Source organism: Oncorhynchus gorbuscha, linkage group LG03 (genome assembly GCF_021184085.1).
Source record: "Oncorhynchus gorbuscha isolate QuinsamMale2020 ecotype Even-year linkage group LG03, OgorEven_v1.0, whole genome shotgun sequence".
Classification (NCBI taxonomy): domain Eukaryota; kingdom Metazoa; phylum Chordata; class Actinopteri; order Salmoniformes; family Salmonidae; genus Oncorhynchus; species Oncorhynchus gorbuscha.
In genome coordinates this window covers 70,849,306-70,872,022 of record NC_060175.1, presented here as the reverse complement: position 1 = coordinate 70,872,022, position 22,717 = coordinate 70,849,306, and the positions used below count along the sequence as shown (strand labels likewise).

At 44.9% G+C, this 22,717-nt stretch overlaps 1 protein-coding gene and 1 long non-coding RNA gene across 2 annotated transcripts in view; both read left to right on the top strand.

The window, feature by feature from the left end:
- espn (espin) overlaps positions 1–22,717 on the top strand; it is a 107,935-nt gene that overhangs the window by 67,890 nt on the left and 17,328 nt on the right. The window contains 2 exon segments of the mRNA XM_046343563.1: positions 4,269–4,414; positions 21,012–21,374. Of these exon segments, the coding sequence (XP_046199519.1) occupies positions 4,269–4,414; positions 21,012–21,374 (509 nt within the window).
- LOC124031834 lies at positions 6,877–8,837 on the top strand. The gene is made up of 3 exons (XR_006838173.1): positions 6,877–7,027; positions 7,305–7,352; positions 7,672–8,837. It is a non-coding gene; the product is annotated as an uncharacterized LOC124031834 (long non-coding RNA).

The following is a 22,717-nucleotide window of genomic DNA, read 5'->3' as shown; positions in this document are numbered from 1 at the left end:
GAAAACGCCTTTATCAAAAGTGTAATGCTTTTATTATGAAGGTACATTCTTATGGTGAAAATGATCCCCACAAACTTGAAACCCCACGCGCTGCGTATGTATGCCAGTTAGGGTCTACACCCTTTGTAAAGCGGATTAATGTGCCTAATTTTAAGAAGTTATTTGGTCACTTTTAGTTGTGATACAAACCTTTTCAAAACATATAGGCCTATGGACTAGGCTACATGAGGTGTGGGTCTATGATTTTTTAAATTTGCATAAAGGTATGCATGGTTTCTTGCTTTACGCTGGGCATCATTCACAAGTGATAATATATAATTGATGGGCTAATATTGTCACCCATCCCACTATTATTGATTTAATCTTGTCTTTACATATACTAAATAATATGTGTGAAATTAGTTTTGATTTAGAAGTGACCGTTATCATGCACCTGTCTCGAAGCAGAGGCAGGGGGGAAAAATCCATGTAATCCATGCACTTAAATAGCAAATGGAGGATGCTTTTCCCATGGTTATACTCCTATACTCCTGCTGTAAAGACAAGCAATGTGCTTAATATTAGTTAAGATATAAATATAATAGGCCTAGCCTATAGAAAACTGATGGGATCCTCCTCTTTTTAATAGAAGCCATCTCTCTGTTTTCTCATGCAATTGCATAGCCTATAGAAATGTTGCGCAACAGGAAGTGCTTGATTAGATTTTTGATTACAATTGCATTCATGTCAGAGTGATTAGAGGGACAATAGAGTGCTGAGTTCCAGGCAGTTAAGTTAGCAAGTATGGTAGGTTACTAAGGACCATTAGCAGCATTAGAGCTTGGCGGTCACATGGAATTTGACTGCCTTCATGACTCGTGACTGCCGGTGTTGCGGTAATACAGTCACCGTTACAGCCCTACTCGCCACCAAGTCTTTCTCTCTCCCCTCTCTGCTAGCTCTCTCTCCTCAATCAATCAATCAGTCAAATGTATTTATAGAGCCGTTTTTCCAACAGCAGTTGTCACAAAGTGCTTATACAGAAACCGAGACTAAAACCCCAGAGAGCAAGCAATGCAGATGTAGAGGCACAGTGGCTAGGAAAAACTCCCTAGAAAGGCAGGAACCTAGGAAGAAACCTAGAGATGAACCAGGCTCTAAAGGGTGGCCAGTCCACTTCTGACTGTGCCGAGTTGAGATTATACTGGAAGAGTACAAGGTCGGGTATACCCCGCGATGATCTCCTCACCGCATGAGCCCAAGGACAAGAAGGATAGAGATGCGCAAGCAAGCCAGTGATTCAGCCCCCGTAATAGGGTCGGAGGCAGAGAATCCTAGTGGAGATAGGGGAGCCGGCCAGGCAGAGACAGTAAGGGAGGTTCGTCTACTCCAGTGCCTTGCCGTTCGCCTTCGCACCCCTGGGCCAGACTACACTCAATTATAGGATCTACTGAAGAGATGAGTCTTCAGTTAAGACTTAATGTTTGAGACCGAGTCTGCGTCTCTAACATGGACTGGCAGACCATTCCATGAAAATTGAGCTCTATAGGAGAAAGCCCAGCATCCAGCTGTTTGCTTAGAAATTCTAGGAACGATAAGGAGGACTGTGTCTTGTGATCATTGCCTACGTGTAGGGACAGTATGTACGGCAGAACCAAATCAGAGAGATGGGTAGGCTCGAGTCCATTTTATGCTTTGTAGGTTAGCAGTAAAACCTTGAAATTAGCCCTAGCCTTAATAGGAAGCCAGTGTTGCGAGGCTAACACTGGGGTAATTTTGGGTTTCTAGTCAAGATTCAAGCAGCTGTATTTAGCACAAGCTGAAGTTTATTTAGTGCCTTGTCCATGTAGCCGAAGAGTAGAGCATTGCAGTAGTCCAATCTTGAAGTGACAAAATCATGGATGAGTTTTTCTGCATCAAAGTTGGACAAAAAGGTTAAGATTTTTGCAATGTTAGGAAGATGATGATAAAACGGCTGCTCTTTAAATATTTTGTATATGTTTGTTAAAGCAGAGATCCGGGTCCAGAGTAACGCCAAGGTCCTTCATAGTTTTATTTGAGACGACTTGTACAGCCATCGAGATTCATTTTCAGATCTGACAGCAGATCTCTTTGTTTCTTGGGACCTAGAACTAGCATCTCTGTTTTGTATGAGCTTAAAAGTAAACATTTTCCGCCATCCACTTCCTTATGTCTGAAACGTAGGCTTCCAGGGTCAAGGTTAGACTTTTCCAGGAGAGGGACACCATGCAAATAGTCCAAGTAGCCATTTTATTACCTGTTCAGCAGTCTTATGGCTTGTTGGTAAAAGCTGAAGCCTTTTGGCACTCCGGTACCACTTGCCATTATATGATTGGGGTGGCTGGGGTCTTTGACAATTTTTTGGGCCTTCCTCTGACACAGTCTGGTGTACAGGTCCTGGATGGCAGGCAGCTTAGTTCCAGTGATGTATTGGCTGCGGTCGGAGGCCAAGCAGTTGCCGTACCAGGCAGGGATACAATCAATCACAATTTTTTTATATATATTTTTTAACCTTTATTTAACCAGGCAAGTCAGTTAAGAACAAATTCTTATTTTCAATGACAGCCTGGGAACAGTGGGTTAACTGCCTGTTCATGGGCAGAATGACAGATTTGTACCTTGTCAGCTCGGGGGTTTGAACTTGCAACCTTCTGGTTATTAGTCCAACGCTCTAACCACTAGGCTACCCTGCCTAGTGCTCTCAATGGTGCAGCTGTATAACCTTTTGAGGATCTGAGGACCCATGCCAAATCTTTTCAGTCTCCTGAGGGGGGATGGGTTTTGTTGTGTCCTCTTCACGACTGTCTTGGTGTGTTTGGACCATGTTAGTTTGTTGGTGATGTGGACACCAAGGAACTTGAAGCTCTCAACCTGCTCCACTACAGCCCGTCGATGAGAATGGGGCGTGCTCGGTCCTCCTTTTCCTGTAGTCCACAATCATCTCATTTGTCTTGATTACGTTGAGGTTGTAAAGCTGGCACCACCCGGCCAGGTCTCTTATAGGCTGTCTCGTTGTTGTCGGTGATCAGGCCTACCACTGTTGTGTCGTCTGCAAACTTAATGATGGTGTTGGAGTCGTGCCTGGCCATGCAGTCGTGGGTGAACAGGGAGTACAGGAGGGGACTGAGCACGCACCCCTGAGGGGCTCCAGTGTTGAAGATCAGCATGACAGATGTGTTGCTACCTTCCCTCACCACCTGGGGTTGTCCTGTCAGGAAGTCCAGGATCCAGTTGCAGAGGGAGGTGTTTAGTCCCGGGATCCTTAGCTTAGTGATGAGCTTTGAGGGCACTTTGGTGTTGAACGCGGACATATAGTCAATGAATAGCATTCTCAAGTAGGTGTTCCTTTTGTCCAGGTGGTGAGGTGCTGCCAGTTCTGTGCAGACTCAGGACAACTGTTTTTGAGAAATATCCATATTCAAGGAAGCGTCCGTAATTTGTTTTCGAATGATAATGATCTTTTCATCTAAGAAGTTAATGAATTCATCACTGCTGAAGTGAAGGCCAACCTCACTCGGGGAATACTGCTTTTTAGTTAACTTTGCAACAATTTTTTAATTGTTTGTTTTTATTCTCCTCAATCAAGTTAGAGAAATAGGGCAGCAGTGAGGGCTTTTTGTTATTGCATGGTACCGTCTTTCCAAGCTAGTCAGAAGACTTACAATTTGCGCCATTTCTTTTCCCATTTTTCTGGAAGCTTGCTTTAGGGTTCTGTATTTTCTGTATACCAGGGAGCTAGTTTCTTGTGACATTTCTTTTAGCGGTGCGACTGCATATAGGGTATTATGCAAGGTTAAGTTTACATTCTCGGTTAGGTGGTTAACTCATTTTTGTACCACAATGTCCTTTGGTAGGTGGAGGGAGTCTGGAAGGGCATCAATGAATCTTTGGGTCGATAATCCTTGGTTGGGGTCTAAGCTAATTTTTTGTTACCATTAAACGTAATAAGATGTGGACTTCTCCATGAGAATATTGAAGTAGCCAAAAATGTGAATGTTATCTGCCATGACTACAAGTTCCGATAGGAATTCAGGGATCTCAGCGAGGAACGCTGTATACGGCACAGGAGGCCTGTCAACAGTACCTTCAAAAAGGGACAGCCCTAGGCTGCCTAGATTTCTCCCCCCTCTCTCTTTCCTCTCTCCCCTCACTCTTTCTTCTCTCTTTCTTCCCCCCTTGCTCTCTCTCCTCTCGTTTGCTCCCCTCTCTCTCTTGCTCTCTCTCTCCCCCCGCATCACTTTTCCATTAATTTTTTTTGTCCTCCCCAGGCAACAAATCTTTCAACATGATGTCCCCCACCGGAGACAACTCTGAGCTGCTGGCCGAAATAAAAGCGGGGAAGAACCTGAAGCCCACTCCACACAGTAAAGGCTACACCACTGTCTTCTCCAACAGCGGCCCGCCGGGCAACGACGTAGGTGGCACAATATCTACAGGAAAGGGAAAGGGGGATACCTAGTCAACTGAAATGTGTCTTCCCCATTTAACCCAACTCCTCTGAATCAGAGAGGTGCGGGGGGGCTGCCTTAATCGACATCCACGTCATCGGCGCCTGGGGAACAGTGGATTAACTGCCTTGCTCGGGGGCAGAACAACAGATTTTTGCCTTGTCAGATGATATGTTCATTGTAGCAGACACTTTATCCACACTCAACAAAGACTAATGATTCACATATTCTGTATGGGTCAAATCCAAACTTCAATTTAAGTCAAATTTTCACTTGCTTAAGTGTTAAGTGTCAATGTGAGACTAAGTGAAAATTTTACTTAAGTAGAAGTTAGGATTCGCCCCAAGTACGTATTCAAGGGAAAATATGGTGCTGTTACAAACTCCAGCATGCTCCAACGAACTGAGCCATCAGATTGGATAGTGTAGTATTAGCAAAGCAGTTTGACTCATTCTGGAAAATTAGGTTCAGTAATCTGTGTTGGAGGTAATATGGGATCGCTAGTCACTTAGTCCTTCTTTAAAAGCGACATTCAAACAGCATTCTATCATGTGGTCTGTTGTCGTTGGCAATAAGAAATGTTCAAACAAACTGTGCCATCATATCTACTTGCCAACGCAGGAGTTAGCGGTTGTAGCCAGAGTAGGACAGCGAGACTCATCCCCTTTGACGTTGTCCAAAAGTGCTCGTCTTACTACTGACCGTTGGAAGAGCAAAGCCAAAACACAGAAATATTAATACCAAAGATATACTTGTGAGGGAATCGTGACTTTTCAGCTCAGACAGTAGTAGAAGTAGTCAGAACTGAGTATTAGAAGAGGCCGTAACTTTGTGTACTGCCAACATAGAATCGTTGTTTGCAGTAAGCCAAGGGAAACGGTTATGTCATTATAACCAGGTTGTACAGCTAAGACTGGAAGTAATTCTAGGCAATATCCACAATGCTACTGCATCTGAAACTGTGTTCAATTGTAAAAGCTTCTGCTGCATAGGCAAATATTTGGATTTTCCCAAAAATAATTTACTATATAATACTACAGTACTTACTATAGAATTCTGTAGTATACTGTAGAATACTACACTGTAGTATCCCTCGCATGTTTAGTACTTACCAGGAATGTTGTAGTATACTGTAGACTATTATAGTAAATACTACAGTATTATCTGCAAAAGGACATTGTAGTAAATACTACAGTAATGTCTGCAAAAACACTACAGCAAATACTAAAGTATATTACAATCCGCAAAAACACGACATTAATTACTATAGTATATACTACCGTTTCCTTTTACTATAGTATTTATACTATAGTTAACTCTAAATACTACAGCATACTACAGTAAATACTGTAGCATAGGATCCCAGATTGAGTGCACACTGTCATGAAACCTCATTGAAGTGACTAGACACAGTCTGCAACATGAGACCCGCTCGCATTTCACATGATCAACATACACTGTGTGTGTGTACTGTACAGTGTGACCATTGTCCCTTTGAGACTAACCAGACAGTGACCTCAGCCATTTGCACATATCACAATATGATCATTTAACACATGGTCAAATGATGACTCACTGATGGCTGAACAAACATGTCACTGAATGGTGGCTTTTAATGCTGTTGACTGCACTCTGCTACTGTGGAGAAGAATTGAGGAAGTCTAAAACTCTGTGACCTGACTCGAGCCATTGTTCTCCTCCTGGTAGCAGAGCTGGCCTGGCCTCCACCCCCATGCTTGGTTGCATAACACGGAGTCAGCCCAAAGCGTCCACTCAGCGAACACAATAAGCAATCCAATACTAGTGGCGCTCTGTGTGGGCATTGTCTTGTCTTCTTAATTGCCGTGTGACACATCAAAACAATGTGTTAGGTTCTCCAGTTATTCTATAAGCACTCTGGCTCATTTCAAATGCACTCCCCTACGTATTTATTTGGACGGTGAAGCTAAAATGTTTTATTTGCCTCTATATTCCAGCATTTTGGATTTGAGATCAAATATTTTTTGAGTAGACAATACAGAATGTCACCTTTTTATTTTAGGGTATTTTCATACATACAGTACCGGCCAAATTTCACTTTTCTTTGGCACCCTTTCACTTTTCTTAAATAATTCTCTATTTCTTCTCAAATAAATTGAAAATGTAAAAACACTCTCCACACCTTGTTATTCGATTTTCAACAATATTTTTGTAAACTTAAAGGGAAATGTCACTGCTGCTCTATTTCACCATATGTCCATTTCATATGTAATTAACATATGAAATTAACATACCATGTGTGTCATAAAAATTGCAACACAGAAAATAGGAGCTTTGGTTTTTAACAGGCCGTCGACATGTTCTGGTTGTTAGCAAACCACAATATCTAGAATTCATAGCGATTTCAGGACGTGCAGAAATATCAAAATGTCTGTGTTTGTAGCCAGCACTTCCCGCCAGAGGATTTCGAAACTGATGGGGTTTCCAGGTGGTCGGACGTTAAAGTGATGCTATTCCATTGATTTGCCCTTTCACTTCAAAGAGGAAGGCTTGCGATCAGCCAACATCAATCTGTGCAGCAGAAAAGAAGTCAAGCTGAGGTAAAGGGAGCTAACGTTACCTAGCTAACTAGCTAGCGAACTACATGTGTTTATCTAAACCAAAATCTAGCTAGCTAGCTTTCATAATACACTGGCTAAACATTCCAAAGCAAATCAATGTAAATAGCCAGCTGTTATCTGGCGACGTGATTTGAAACGTTGCATTGTGAGCTTCATTAGGTTAATTTAGCTAGCTACAGCCTACTGGATTGTATCTAACCGTTAACTAGCTAGCGATCTAACTACCACAGAGGCTAACGTGATTATGTGTTTATAGAGTCCGAGCCCATCTGCAGCAGCATCAAGCTCAGCACCAGGAACTATTGTAAGTCACCTTTGCTAAATCTTTCCATGACTCAATGATGAGCAAATACATATACTGGAGCTAGGAATAAACATGTTCTGTGTCTTGTTGTTATATAAGCTACAACTTCTACTGTAGTTTTCTCTATATTATGGCGGCTTAGCTGATTGTTCATGTTTGAAAAGGGGAAAAGGAGATATTAGGTGTTTGTGACTGACTGGTGTCTGTTGGGGGGGGGTGAAGGTTAATATGCATGATCTATTGACATAATGGGTGTGGGTATTGATGGGGACAAAGTAGTAAAATGTTGACTAATCACAGACTACTATGTGTCCTACAGACTAATAACCATGCTACTGATGACGATGAACTTAACACCAGCTTTAGTAGTACAGAGCCCGTAGACCCATTGGATGAAAGCTTTCAGCCGGGAACAAGCTCAACATCATCTGACTCGGAAACAAGCCAGGACGGCCAAAGGCATTTATGAAAGCACAAATACCCTCTTGAGAAAACAACATCACCAATACACTAAACTGTCTACAAGCCAAGTGCTCCTCAAACTTGTCACACCCTTGTAGTCAGTTCTTTGTGAGGGGTTGTTAGTCTATACCCTTCTAGCCTATTCACTCCATTGTTGGCAGTGATTGTCTACTCAACAGCACAACTGTGGGTGCTCATACACAACAATACACAACTAGACTGTCTACATGTCAAGCCCCCCCCCCCCCCCTCAAACATTTCACATCTGTTAGCATCCCATCTCAAAGCCCCATTATTGCCTCTTGAGTGTAACAAAACACATACCAGTCTACTGTTCCATGTTTGGTTTACAGATGAACATGGTTAATTTTATGATTATACATCCTAATGATCAGACGTCATGTCTTTCCAGGATACTTATAGTACAAACAATTATTCTGCAAGAGGTCAAAGAAGTGGGTGGTGAAGAAAGTGCAGAAGCCCAGATCCCACCACTTCAGGGAGACGCTTATCCACCTAGTTGTAGAGTGCAGAAAATAACAGACTGTTGTCTACAAGAAGCCAGACTCACAGCTCCCCAAACACTGCCAACATTGCCACAGCGCCAAAGCCTGCTAAACCAGCTGACATTACCCAACAGTAGAAGAGGTGCACCAGCTGAAGAACATTCTGGAACCTGCCTGGAACATTCAACCAGCACCCATATTCAGTTAGATGGATGTTTTAGTATAATATAGAATACCTAGTATGTTCAACTGCCTTCTGGTATAGATATTGCTGCCTCTCAAAAGTTTGTACACACCTACACATTTTTGACATTGTAGAATAATTGTGAAGACATAAAATATGTAATAAAACATGGAATTATGTAGTAACCAAAAAAGCGTTAAAACAAAATCCAAATATATTCTATATTTGAGATTCTTCAAAGTAGCCACCCTTTGCCTTGATGACAGCTTTGCACACTCTTGGCATTCTCTCAACCAGCTTCATGAGGAATGCTTTTCCAACTGTCTTGATGGAGTTCCCACATATGCTGAGCACTTGTTGGCTGCATTTTCTTCACTCTGCGGTCCAACTCATCCCAGACCATCTCAATTGGTTTGAGGTCGGGTGATTGTGGAGGCCAGGTCATCTGATGTAGCACTCCATCACTCTCCTTGGTCAAATAGCCCTACACAGACTGACGGTGTGTTGGATCATTGTCCTGTTGAAAAACAAATGATAGTCCCACTAAGCGCAAACCAGATGGGATGGCATATCGCTGCAAAATGCTGTGGTAGCCATGCTGGTTAAGTGTGCCTTGAATTCGAAATAAATCACAGATCGTGTCACCAGCAAAGCACCACCACACCTCCTCCTTCATGCTTCACGGTGGGAACTACACATACTACTACATGAGGTAGTCACCTGGAATGCATTTCAATTAACATGTGTGCCTTGTTAAAAGTTAATTTATGGAATTTCTTAATGTGTTTGATACAATCAGTTGTGTTGTGACAAGGTAGGGGTGGTATACAGAAGATAGCCCTATTTGGTAAAAGACCAAGTCCATATGGCAACGAACAGCTGAAATAAGCAAAGAGAAACAACAGTCCAGCATTACTTTTAGACATGAAGGTGAGTCAATCTGGAAAAATTCAAGAACTTTGAATGTTTCTTCAAGTGTAGTTGCAAAAACCTTCAAGCACTGTGATGAAACTGGCTCTTGTGAGGAAAGGAATGGAAGACCCAGAGTTACCTCTGCTGCAGTGGATAAGTTCATTAGAGTTACCAGCCTCAGAAATTGCAGCCCAAATAAATCCTTCCCAGAGTTCCTGTAACAGACACATCTCAACATCAACTGTTCAGAGGAGACTGTGAATCAGGATTTCATGGTCAAATTGCTACAAAGAAACCAGTACTGAAGGACACCAATAAGTAGAAGATACTTGTTTGGGCTAAGAAACACAAGCAATGGACATTAGACAGATGGAGATCTGTCCTTTTGGTCTGATGAGTCCAGATTTGAGATTGTTCCAACCTCTGTGTCTTTGTGAGATGAAGAGTAGGTGAATGGATCTCTGCATGTGTGGTTCCCCACCTTGAAGCATGGAGGAGGTAATATATATATACCAGCAATATGTATATATTGCATCAATATGTCATTCCATCTGGTTTGCTCTTAGTGGGACTATCATTTATTTTTCAACAGGACAATGACCCAACACACCTTCAGGCTGTGTAAGGCTATTTGACCAAGAAGGAGAGCTGCATCAGATGACCTGGCCTCCACAATCACCTGACCTCAACCCAATTGAGATGGTTTGGGATGAGTTGGACCGCAGAGTGAAGGAAATGCAGCCAACAAGTGCTCAGCATATGTGGGAACTCCTTCAAGACTGTTGGAAAAGCATTCCTCATGAAGCTGGTTGAGAGAAGGCTAAGAGTGTGCAAAGCTGTCGTCAAGGCAAATGGTGGCTAATTTGAAGACTCTAAAATATATTTTGATTTGTCAAACACTTTTTTGGTTCCATGATTCCATATGGTTCTTTTTTCATTCAAGAAAAACTTGAGTGGGTAGGTGTGTCCAAACTTTTGACTGGTACTGTGTATAATGTTTTATATAATATTATTTACAAGTGTACTGACAAGTGACTAAATGATTCCCGCTGCATCAGAAACCAATAGTGTTGACTTCAACTTCTGGATCAATGCATTGTGATGTTCATGAAATGTATTTGGATAAACTAGTGTTGTGACGTTGCTATCATTTGTCACGCTGGTATAAAGGATTTGGAGACAGGCACGGGAATACACAAAAACAGTTTTTAATACACCCAAAACAAACACGTACAGTGCCTTGCGAAAGTATTCGGCCCCCTTGAACTTTGCAACCTTTTGCCACATTTCAGGCTTCAAACATAAAGATATAAAACTGTATTTTTTTGTGAAGAATCAACAACAAGTGGGAAACAATCATGAAGTGGGACGACATTTATTGGATATTTCAAACTTTTTTAACAAATCAAAAACTGAAAAATTGGGCGTGACAAAAAACAACAAAAACACAACAAAAAAATACAGTTTTATATCTTTATGTTTGAAGCCTGAAATGTGGCAAAAGGTCACAAAGTTCAAGGGGGCCGAATACTTTCGCAAGGCACTGTATACAAAAACACTGGGCTGTATCCAAACAAAAGAGCGAGGGTAAACCTCGTTGAACGTCACGGGGCGATCTCCATAATACACACTATATATAGCACGCAGCATAATAGCTGCACCAACGCATAGGTACTCACACAACCAATGGGCATGGGAACAATAACCGACAAAAGACAGAGGGAACAGATGGCACATATATAACATACTAATCAGGGGAAATGGCAAGCAGGTGTGTGTAATCAGACAAGACAGTCCTGGGTTGATGATAGTGAAGCCTAGAAAGCCGGTGACGTAGACTTCCGGAACTGGTGAACAGAATGAGGAGCCGTGCCGGAGGGATCCGTGAACATCATTAATATGTTTGTGTCATGTTTTGTCATTTATTATCTTGTCTTGTCCCTGTGCTTCCCATTCTATTCGTTTCCCTCTGCTGGTCTTATTAGGTTCTTTCCCTCTTTCTATCCCTCTCTCTCCCCCTCCCTCTCTCACTCTCTCGCTCTCTCTTCTCTCTATCGTTCCGTTCCTGCTCCCAGCTGTTCCTATTCCCCTAATCATCATTTAGTCTTCCCACACCTGTTCCCGATCCTTTTCCCTGATTAGAGTCCCTATTTCACTCCTTGTTTCCCGTACCTGCCCTGTCGGATCCTCATTTATAATTCACCGTGCTGTGTCTATGTTTTGCCCTGTCGTGTCGTGTTTCCCTCAGATGCTGCGTGGTGAGCAGGTGTCTGAGTCTGCTAGGTTCAAGTGCCTTCCCGAGGCAACCTGCAGTTCTCGATCAAGTCTCCAGTCCGTTCTCGTCTTTACGTGTAGTATTATGCTTTTTGTTTTGTAAAGTTTATTCTGGATTAAATACTCTGTTTTCGCCAAGTCGCTTTTGGGTCCTCATTCACCTGCATGACAGAAGGATCCGACCAAGGAATGGACCCAGCGACTACAGACGCTCGTAACACTGCCGTCGAGATCCAAGGAGCCATGCTCGGCAGACACGAGCAGGAATTGTCTGCTGCTCGCCATGCCGTGGAGAGCCTGGCCGCTCAGGTTTCCGACCTCTCTGGACAGTTCCAGAGTCTTCGTCTCGTGCCACCTGTTACTTCCTGGCCTGCCGAGCCTCCAGAACCTAGGGTTAATAACCCACCTTGCTACTCCGGGCAGCCCACTGAGTGCCGCTCCTTTCTCACCCAGTGTGAGATTGTGTTCTCTCTCCAACCCAACACATACTCTAGAGAGAGAGCTCGGGTTGCTTACGTCATTTCACTCCTTACTGGCCGGGCCCGAGAGTGGGGCACAGCTATCTGGGAGGCAAGGGCTGATTGTTCTAACAATTACCAGAACTTTAAAGAGGAGATGATTCGGGTTTTTGACCGTTCAGTTTTTGGTGGGGAGGCTTCTAGGGTCCTGGCTTCCCTATGCCAAGGTGATCGATCCATAACGGATTACTCTATAGAGTTTCGTACTCTTGCTGCCTCTAGTGACTGGAACGAGCCGGCGCTGCTCGCTCGTTTTCTGGAGGGACTCCACACAGTGGTCAAAGATGAGATTCTCTCTCGGGAGGTTCCTTCCAGTGTGGACTCTTTGATTGCTCTCGCCATCCGCATAGAACGACGGGTAGATCTTCGTCACCAGGCTCGTGGAAGAGAGCTCGCATCAACGGTGTTTCCCTGCTCCGCATCGCAACCATCTCCCTCCTCTGGCTCTGAGACTGAGCCCATGCAGCTGGGAGGGATTCGCATCTCGACTAAGGAGAGGGAACGGAGGATCACCAACCGCCTGTGCCTCTATTGCGGATTTGATGGACATTTTGTTAATTCATGTCCAGTAAGAGGCCAGAGCCCATCAGTAAGCGGAGGGCTACTGGTGAGCGCTACTACTCAGGTCTCTTCATCTAGATCTTGTACTACTATGTCGGTCCATCTACGCTGGACCGGTTCGGGTGCTACATGCAGTGCCTTGATTGACTCTGGGGCTGAGGGTTGTTTCATGGACGAAGCATGGGTTCGGAAACATAACATTCCTTTCAGACAGTTAGACAAGCCTACGCCCATGTTTGCCTTAGATGGTAGTCATCTTCCCAGTATCAGATTTGAGACACTACCTTTAACTCTCACAGTATCTGGTAACCACAGTGAGACTATTTCTTTTTGATTTTTCGTTCACCTTTCACACCTGTTGTTTTGGGTCATCCCTGGCTAGTATGTCATAATCCTTCTATTAATTGGTCTTGTAATTCTATCCTATCCTGGAACGTATCTTGTCATGTGAAGTGCTTAATGTCTGCCATCCCTCCCATTTCTTCTGTCCCCACTTCTCAGGAGGAACCTGGCGATTTGACAGGAGTGCCGGAGGAATATCATGATCTGCGCACGGTCTTCAGTCGGTCCCGAGCCAACTCCCTTCCTCCTCACCGGTCGTATGATTGTAGTATTGATCTCCTTCCGGGGACCACTCCTCCTCGGGGTAGACTATACTCTCTGTCGGCTCCCGAACGTAAGGCTCTCGAGGATTATTTATCTGTGTCTCTTGACGCCGGTACCATAGTGCCTTCTTCCTCTCCGGCCGGGGCGGGGTTCTTTTTGTTAAGAAGAAGGACGGTACTCTGCGCCCCTGCGTGGATTATCGAGGGCTGAATGACATAACGGTTAAGAATCGTTATCCGCTTCCCCTTATGTCATCAGCCTTCGAGATTCTGCAGGGAGCCAGGTGCTTTACTAAGTTGGACCTTCGTAACGCTTACCATCTCGTGCGCATCAGAGAGGGGGACGAGTGGAAAACGGCGTTTAACACTCCGTTAGGGCATTTTGAGTACCGGGTTCTGCCGTTTGGTCTCGCCAATGCGCCAGCTGTTTTTCAGGCATTAGTTAATGATGTTCTGAGAGACATGCTGAACATCTTTGTTTTTGTCTATCTTGACGATATCCTGATTTTTTCACCGTCACTCGAGATTCATGTTCAGCACGTTCGACGTGTTCTACAGCGCCTTTTAGAGAATTGTCTCTACGTAAAGGCTGAGAAGTGCTCTTTTCATGTCTCCTCCGTTACTTTTCTCGGTTCCGTTATTTCCGCTGAAGGCATTCAGATGGATTCCGCTAAGGTCCAAGCTGTCAGTGATTGGCCCGTTCCAAGGTCACGTGTCGCGTTGCAGCGCTTTTTAGGTTTCGCTAATTTCTATCGGCGTTTCATTCGTAATTTCGGTCAAGTTGCTGCCCCTCTCACAGCTCTTACTTCTGTCAAGACGTGTTTTAAGTGGTCCGGTTCCGCCCAGGAGCTTTTGATCTTCTAAAAGAACGTTTTACGTCCGCTCCTATCCTCGTTACTCCTGACGTCACTAGACAATTCATTGTCGAGGTTGACGCTTCAGAGGTAGGCGTGGGAGCCATTCTATCCCAGCGCTTCCAGTCTGACGATAAGGTTCATCCTTGCGCTTATTTTTCTCATCGCCTGTCGCCATCTGAGCGCAACTATGATGTGGGTAACCGTGAACTGCTCGCCATCCGCTTAGCCCTAGGCGAATGGCGACAGTGGTTGGAGGGCGACCGTTCCTTTTGTCGTTTGGACAGACCATAAGAACCTTGAGTACATCCGTTCTGCCAAACGACTTAATGCCCGTCAAGCTCGTTGGGCGTTGTTTTTCGCTCGTTTCGAGTTTGTGATTTCTTACCGTCCGGGTAGCAAGAACACCAAGCCTGATGCCTTATCCCGTCTGTTTAGTTCTTCTGTGGCTTCTACTGATCCCGAGGGATTCTTCCTTATGGGCGTGTTGTCGGGTTGACAGTCTGGGGAATTGAAAGACAGGTTAAGCAAGCACTCACGCACACTGCGTCGCCGCGCGCTTGTCCTAGTAACCTCCTTTTCGTTCCTGTTTCCACTCGTCTGGCTGTTCTTCAGTGGGCTCACTCTGCCAAGTTAGCTGGTCATCCCGGTGTTCGAGGCACTCTTGCGTCTATTCGCCAGCGCTTTTGGTGGCCGACTCAGGAGCGTGACACGCGCCGTTTCGTGGCTGCTTGTTCGGACTGCGCGCAGACTAAGTCGGGTAACTCTCCTCCTGCCGGTCGTCTCAGACCGCTCCCCATTCCTTCTCGACCATGGTCTCACATCGCCCTAGACTTCATTACCGGTCTGCCTTTGTCTGCGGGGAAGACTGTGATTCTTACGGTTGTCGATAGGTTCTCTAAGGCGGCACATTTCATTCCCCTCGCTAAACTTCCTTCCGCTAAGGAGACGGCACAAATCATTATCGAGAATGTGTTCAGAATTCATGGCCTCCCGTTAGACGCCGTTTCAGACAGAGGCCCGCAATTCACGTCACAGTTTTGGAGGGAGTTCTGTCGTTTGATTGGTGCGTCCGTCAGTCTCTCTTCCGGGTTTCATCCCCAGTCTAACGGTCAAGCAGAGAGGGCCAATCAGACGATTGGTCGCATACTACGCAGCCTTTCTTTCAGAAACCCTGCGTCTTGGGCAGAACAGCTCCCTGGGCAGAATACGCTCACAACTCGCTTCCTTCGTCTGCTACCGGGTTATCTCCGTTTCAGAGTAGTCTGGGTTATCAGCCTCCTCTATTCTCTTCCCAGCTTGCCGAGTCCAGCGTTCCCTCCGCTCAAGCGTTTGTCCAACGTTGTGAGCGCACCTGGAGGAGGGTGAGGTCTGCACTTTGCCGCTACAGGGCACAGACTGTGAGAGCCGCCAATAAACGCAGGATTAAGAGTCCTAGGTATTGTTGCGGCCAGAGAGTGTGGCTTTCCACTCGCAACCTTCCTCTTACGACAGCTTCTCGTAAGTTGACTCCGCGGTTCATTGGTCCGTTCCGTGTCTCCCAGGTCGTCAATCCTGTCGCTGTGCGACTGCTTCTTCCGCGACATCTTCGTCGCGTCCATCCTGTCTTCCATGTCTCCTGTGTTAAGCCCTTTCTTCGCACCCCCGTTCGTCTTCCCTCCCCCTCCCGTCCTTGTCGAGAGCGCACCTATTTACAAGGTACATAAGATCATGGACATGCGTTCTCGGGGACGGGGTCACCAATACTTAGTGGATTGGGAGGGTTACGGTCCTGAGGAGAGGAGTTGGGTTCCGTCTCGGGACGTGCTGGACCGTTCACTCATTGATGATTTCCTCCGTTGCCGCCAGGATTCCTCCTCGAGTGCGCCAGGAGGCGCTCGGTGAGTGGGGGGTACTGTCATGTTTTGTCATTTATTATCTTGTCTTGTCCCTGTGCTTCCCATTCTATTCGTTTCCCTCTGCTGGTCTTATTAGGTTCTTTCCCTCTTTCTATCCCTCTCTCTCCCCCTCCCTCTCTCACTCTCTCGCTCTCTCTTCTCTCTATCGTTCCGTTCCTGCTCCCAGCTGTTCCTATTCCCCTAATCATCATTTAGTCTTCCCACACCTGTTCCCGATCCTTTTCCCTGATTAGAGTCCCTATTTCACTCCTTGTTTCCCGTACCTGCCCTGTCGGATCCTCATTTATAATTCACCGTGCTGTGTCTATGTTTTGCCCTGTCGTGTCGTGTTTCCCTCAGATGCTGCGTGGTGAGCAGGTGTCTGAGTCTGCTAGGTTCAAGTGCCTTCCCGAGGCAACCTGCAGTTCTCGATCAAGTCTCCAGTCCGTTCTCGTCTTTACGTGTAGTATTATGCTTTTTGTTTTGTAAAGTTTATTCTGGATTAAATACTCTGTTTTCGCCAAGTCGCTTTTGGGTCCTCATTCACCTGCATGACAGTTTGACAGTTATTTTATCAAATCAATTAACTACGTTTAATTATTACGATGATTCAATTCATCATGTAACAATTCGTGATCTTTGGGCACCACGGGAAAAGTTATTTAACCAGTTCCTATCTCCCGACTAAACTCTAAAGATAAATATCTCTTACATCAGTCACAGTCAATTCATTCATTCTTATTTACCTCATCAGTCTCATTCTGAACGTGGAATAATCCGTTAAATCTGCACAAACCCTATTCTCCATGATGAATCAGCTTACACAAATTGGCTTAATTATTTATTTACTAACTAATGAAATAATCACACAGAAATACATCAACATGGCCTCCCGAGTGGTGCGGTGGTCTAAGGCACTGCATCGCAATGCTAGCTGTTCCATTAGAGATTCTGGGATCGAGTCCAGGCTCTGTTGCAGCCGATCGCGACCGGGAGACCCATTTGGCCCAGCATCGTCCGGGTTAGGGGAGGGTTTGGCCGGCAGGGATGTCCTTGTCCCACTGCGCACTAGCGATTCCTGTGGCGGTCCGGGGGCAGTGCATGCTGACACGGTCGCCAGGTGCACGGTGTTTCCTCGGACACATTGGTGTGGCTGGCTTCCGGGTTAAGTGGGCATTGTGTCAAGAAGCAGTGCGGCTTGGTTGGGTTGTGTTTCAGAGGACGCATGGCTCTCGACCTTCGCCTCTCCCGAGTCCATATGGGAGTTGCAGCGATGAGACAAGACTGCAACTACCAATTGGGGAGAAAACGGGGGGGGAAAAACAATAAATAAATAAACAATAGAAGGATAGATTATACAGTGATTATTAACATGATGCGATGAAAAATCCCTATTGGTCTAACCCGATATGACGGTTTGTTACACAATGAAAGGGGGTGGAAGAAAGTGCGGGAGGAGGCTCATCGTAAGTATGGATATTTAGCACCCCAACAACTGCTCATTCGGATTTAAAAATGCAAGGTGTCTTTGTCGTCTCGCCCTGTTGAAAGCGCCCGATCAGTCTGTGGAGTCAGTCGATAGAAAGTCTCTGTGTAAGTCTGGTTGTCCACCAGAGATCACCATGTCTTTTGTAGTTGTAGCCTCTTGGTCTCGGAGTGTCTGTTATAACGGATCTTCCAGAGGTGTAGCACGTGGTGTTCAGCAGTCCTTGTCCTTCACTCTGTTTGCTTAGAATAGATAACCACCTATAGTAGTGAGAGGAAATTGTTCTTTGTCTCTCGTCTTTGGTCGAGTTTCCTAGGCTAACCGTGCATAAACAGCTGTAAATCTGATAACTGGGACAAATACATTTGTAGAGTTACCATTATTTGGTTATACAGTTCTTAATTATATCACAAAACGACAACTTATTTGACATGATTATTGTTTAGAGCCCCACCAACCATTTCCCACATTATTTACATTAGAAATATTGTTTCAATTACTAACCTTTTGATGTTTACAGACAGACATGAAAAACTACTGGTAATCTAGTAAAAAAAATAGAATTCACAAGAGTTTAACAAAAACAGCAAAATAAAAACATTGACAGGTTAGGGAATCAGCCTCAAAATCCTTCATCAATTATTTAAAATCACCAATCAGGACAAGTTCTTCAAGTTTAAAAGTATTTTGTAAGGCGTTCCAAGCCGATGGCGCATAGGACGTAAAAGACCTTTTACCAAATTCAGTTCAGACATTTGTAACAGTTAGCAGGATAAAGTCCAGCGAACGAAGAGAGTACCCACCACATTTCTGAACAATAAAAATGGCCAAATAAAATGGTAGAGTCCCCAAAATGTCTTTCTAAATAAAAGTATACCAGTGACTGAGCCTACGATTGACAAGAGAAGGCCAGTCAACCCTGGTATATAAAGTGTGGTGATGTGTGAGGGTAAATTTTTAACAACCAAAACAAACTGCAAATGCATCCAACAAGTTTGTAGAGTTGCAAGCAAGCTTGATGTGGTCATTGCGTACTAGGAATATGAAACTTTTGAATACTTTAATACACTAAGTAAATTTTCCCAAATACTTATGATACCTTCAAATGGGGGGACTAGATACATAAAGTGCTTTCATTTCTAAATGGTAAAACATATGTATGAAAATACCCTCAAATAAAAAGTGACATTCTGTACAGTCACCTCATATAAAACATTTAATCTCAAATCCAAAATACTGGCGTATAGAGACAAATTTAATGTTTTAGCTTCACTGTCCAAATAAATACAGTGCCATCGGAAAGTATTCAGACCCATTGATTTTCCCCCAAATTTTGTTACGTTACAGCCTTATTCCAAAATGTAATTTAAAAAAATGTTTTACCTCATCAGTCTACACACAATACCGCATATAATGACAAAGCAAAAACAGGTTTTTAGAAATGTTTGGTAATATATAGTTTTATATATATATATATATCACATTTACGTAAGTATTCAGACCCTTTACTCAGTACTTTGTTGAAGCACCTTTGGCAGCAATTACAGCGTTGAGTCTTCTTGGGTATGACGCTACAAGCTTGGCACACCTGTATTTGGGGAGTTTCTCCCATTCTTCTCTGCAGATCCTCTCAAGCTCTGTCAGGTTGGATGGGGAGCATTGCTGCACAGCTATTTTCAGGTCTCTCCAGAGTTATTCGATTGGGTTCAATTCCGTGCTTTGACTGGGACACTCAAGGACATTCAGAGACTTGTCCCGAAGCCACTCCTGTGTTGTCTTGGCTGTGTGCTTAGGGTTGTTGTCCTGTTGGAAGGTGAACCTTCAGCCCAGTCTGAGGTCCTGAACACTCTGGAGCAGGTTTTCATCAAGGATCTCTCTGTACTTTGCTCCGTTCATCTTTGCCTCAATCCTGACTAGTCTCCCAGTCCCTGCCACTGAAAAACATCCTCACAGCATGATGCTGCCACCACCATGCTTCACCGTAGGGATGGTCCCAGGTTTCCTCCAGATGTGACGCTTGGCATTCAGGCCAAATAGTTAAATCATGTTTTCATCAGACCAGAGAATCGTGTTCCTTGTGGTCTGGGAGTGCTTAAGTTGTCTTTTGGCAAACTCCAAGCGGGCTGTCATGTGCCTTTACTGAGGAGTGGCTTCCGTCTGGTCACTACCATAAAGGCCTGATTGGTGGAGTGCTGCAGAGATGTTTGTCCTTCTGGAAGATTATCCCATCTCCACAGAGGAACTCCAGAGCTCTGTCAGAGTGACTATCGGATTCTTGGTCACCTCCCTGACCAAGACCCTTCTCCCCCGCTCAGTTTGGTCGGGCGACCAGCTCTAGGAAGAGTTTTGGTGGTTCCAAACTTCTTCCATTTAAGAATGATAGAGGCCACTGTGTTTTTGGGGAACTTCAATGCTGCAGAATTTTTTTGGTACCCTTCGCCAGATCTGTGCATTCGACATAATCCTATCTCTGAGCTCTACGGACAATTCCTTCAACCTCATGGCTTGGTTTTTGCTCTGACATGCTCTGTCAGCTGTGGGACCTTATATAGACAGGTGTGTGCCTTTCCAAATCATGTCCAATCAATTGAATTTACCACAGATGGACACCAATCAAGTTGTATAAACATCTGAAGGATGATCAATGGAAACCTGAGCTCAATTTCGAGTCTCATAGCAAAGGGTCTGATTATTTTTTTAATGTATTTTTGTAGATTGTTGAGGAAAAAGTAATTTAAATTTTTTTTTATGACCCTTTTCTCCCCAATTTCGTGGTATCCAATTGTTTAGTAGCTACTATCTTGTCTCATCGCTACAACTCCCGTACGGGCTCGGGGAGACGAAGGTTGAAAGTCATGCGTCCTCCGATACCCAACCCAACCTAGCCGTACTGCTTCTTAACACAGCGCGCATCCAACCCGGAAGCCAGCCGCACCAATGTGTCAGAGGAAACACCGTGCAACCTTGGTTAGCACACACTGCGCCCAGCCCGCCACAAGAGTCGCTGGTGTGCGATGAGACAAGGATTTCCCTACCGGCCAGACCCTGCCTAACCCGGAAGATGCTAGGCCAATTTTACGTCGCCCCACGGACCTCCCGGTCACGGCCGGTTAAGACAGAGTCTGGACGTGAACCCAGAGTCTCTGGTGGCACAGCTGGCGCAGCAGTACAGCGCCCTTAACCACTGCGCCACCCGGGAGGCCTGGATTTTTTATTTTATTTTATCCATTTTAGAATTAGGCTGTAACCTAACAAAATGTGGAAAACGTCAAGGGGTCTGAATACGTTCCAAAGGCGATGTACATAGGGGAGTGTCAATGTTGTAGATTCTATGAAGTGTATGGATATTGCAATTGAGCCCATGTAGTTTAAGCCATGGACAAACTCCAGTTTGACTTTTATACCCCTTCCATCCTCCAGGGAGAGAGTCCTACGTCCCCGCCCCCGACCCGCACGGTCAGCCCGCCATCAGCCAAGCCCATGTCCCCGCCTCCTGCTGCCAGCGCCACTTCGCCACCCACCACCCCCAGCCCGGTTGGCACTGGCACGCCCCGGACCCTCTCCACCTCTCAGAGCAGCGAGCAGCTCCTCAATGGGAATGGCAGCGGAGCAGCGTCGGCATCTAGCCTGATGGGTCAGACCAGGAAGGGTAGCCTGGCGGACGTGGAGGCCCTCGTGCCCACACACGATGAGCAGGGCCGGGCCATCCCCGAGTGGAAGAGGCAGGTCATGGTACGCAAGCTCCAGGTCAAGATGCAGGAGGAGGAAGAACACAAACGCAAGGTAGGCATGAATGGGAGGGGGTGTGAGAGAAAGATAGAAGTCCAAGTGTGATGAGAAAGATTCACAGTTTCAGCTCTCCTTTTTGTGCTGCTGTCACATAATTGGTGCTCGGGGGAATACCACAGTCAAACGTGGTTAAAAGGGATTGAAAGCACAAGGAGGATGGCTGAAATGTGGGTTGGTGTGCGATTTTGGTGGGTTGGTTTTGTTTGAACGCATGCTCAAGCCTTTGCTGTGTCTTTTGAAAGAGCTTGATATGGCCACCACTGCATGTCAGAATATGGTATATGGATTATATTCCTTAAAGGGAGCTAGGTTTGGTTTGAGTAAGAACATTATAGTTGTAGTGCTTCTGATGTTTTATGGGTGTTGCAGTATCTGATGGCTGAGTTTATAATCTGAATTGATTGTTCATTTTATAATCTGTTTAGAAGTAGGCAGGTTGTAGTCAGGTGGTTTGAGGACTTCTACACGAGCAGTCTACTTTCAGTCATTACTTTTACGTTTTAATATACAGTGCCTTCGAAAAGTATTCAAACTCCTCGACATTTTTCATATTTTGTTCTCTTAAAGCCTTATTCTATTTTTATTTTATTTTGTATTTCCTCTCATCAGTCTACACACAATACCCCATAATGACAAAGCAAAAACAGGTGTTTAAAAATGTTTGCAAATGTGTTACAAATAAAAAACGGAACTATTACATATACATAAGTATTCAGACCCTTTACCTAGTACTTTGTTGTAGCGATTACAGCCTCAAGTCTTCTTGGGTATGACGCTACAAGCTTGACACACCTGTATTTGGGGATTTTCTCCCATTCTTCTCTGCAGATCCTCTCAAGCTCTGTCAGGTTGGATGCGGAGCGTTGCTGCACAGCTATTTTCAGGTCTCTCCAGAGCTGTTCGATCGGGTTCAAGTCTGGGCTCTGGCTGGGCCTCTCAAGGACATTCAAAGAGTTGTCCCCAAGCCACTCCTGCATTGTTTTGGCTGTGTGCTTAGGGTCATTGTCCTGTTAGAAGGTGAACCTTTGCCCCAGTCTGAGGTCCTGAGCGCTCTGGGGCAAGTTTTCATCAATGATATCGCTGTACTTTCCTCCGTTCATCTTTTCCTCGATCCTGACTAGTCTCCCTGTCCCTTCTGCTGAAAAACATTGCCATAGCATGATGCTGCCACCACCATGCTTCACTGTTGTGATGTTCCCAGGTTTTCTCCAGATGTGACGCTTGGCATTCGGGCCAAAGAGTTAAATCTTGGTTTCATCAGACCAATCTTGTCTCTCATGGTCGGTGAGTCTTTAGGTGCCTTTTGGCAAACTCCAAGCGGGCTGTCATGTGCCTTT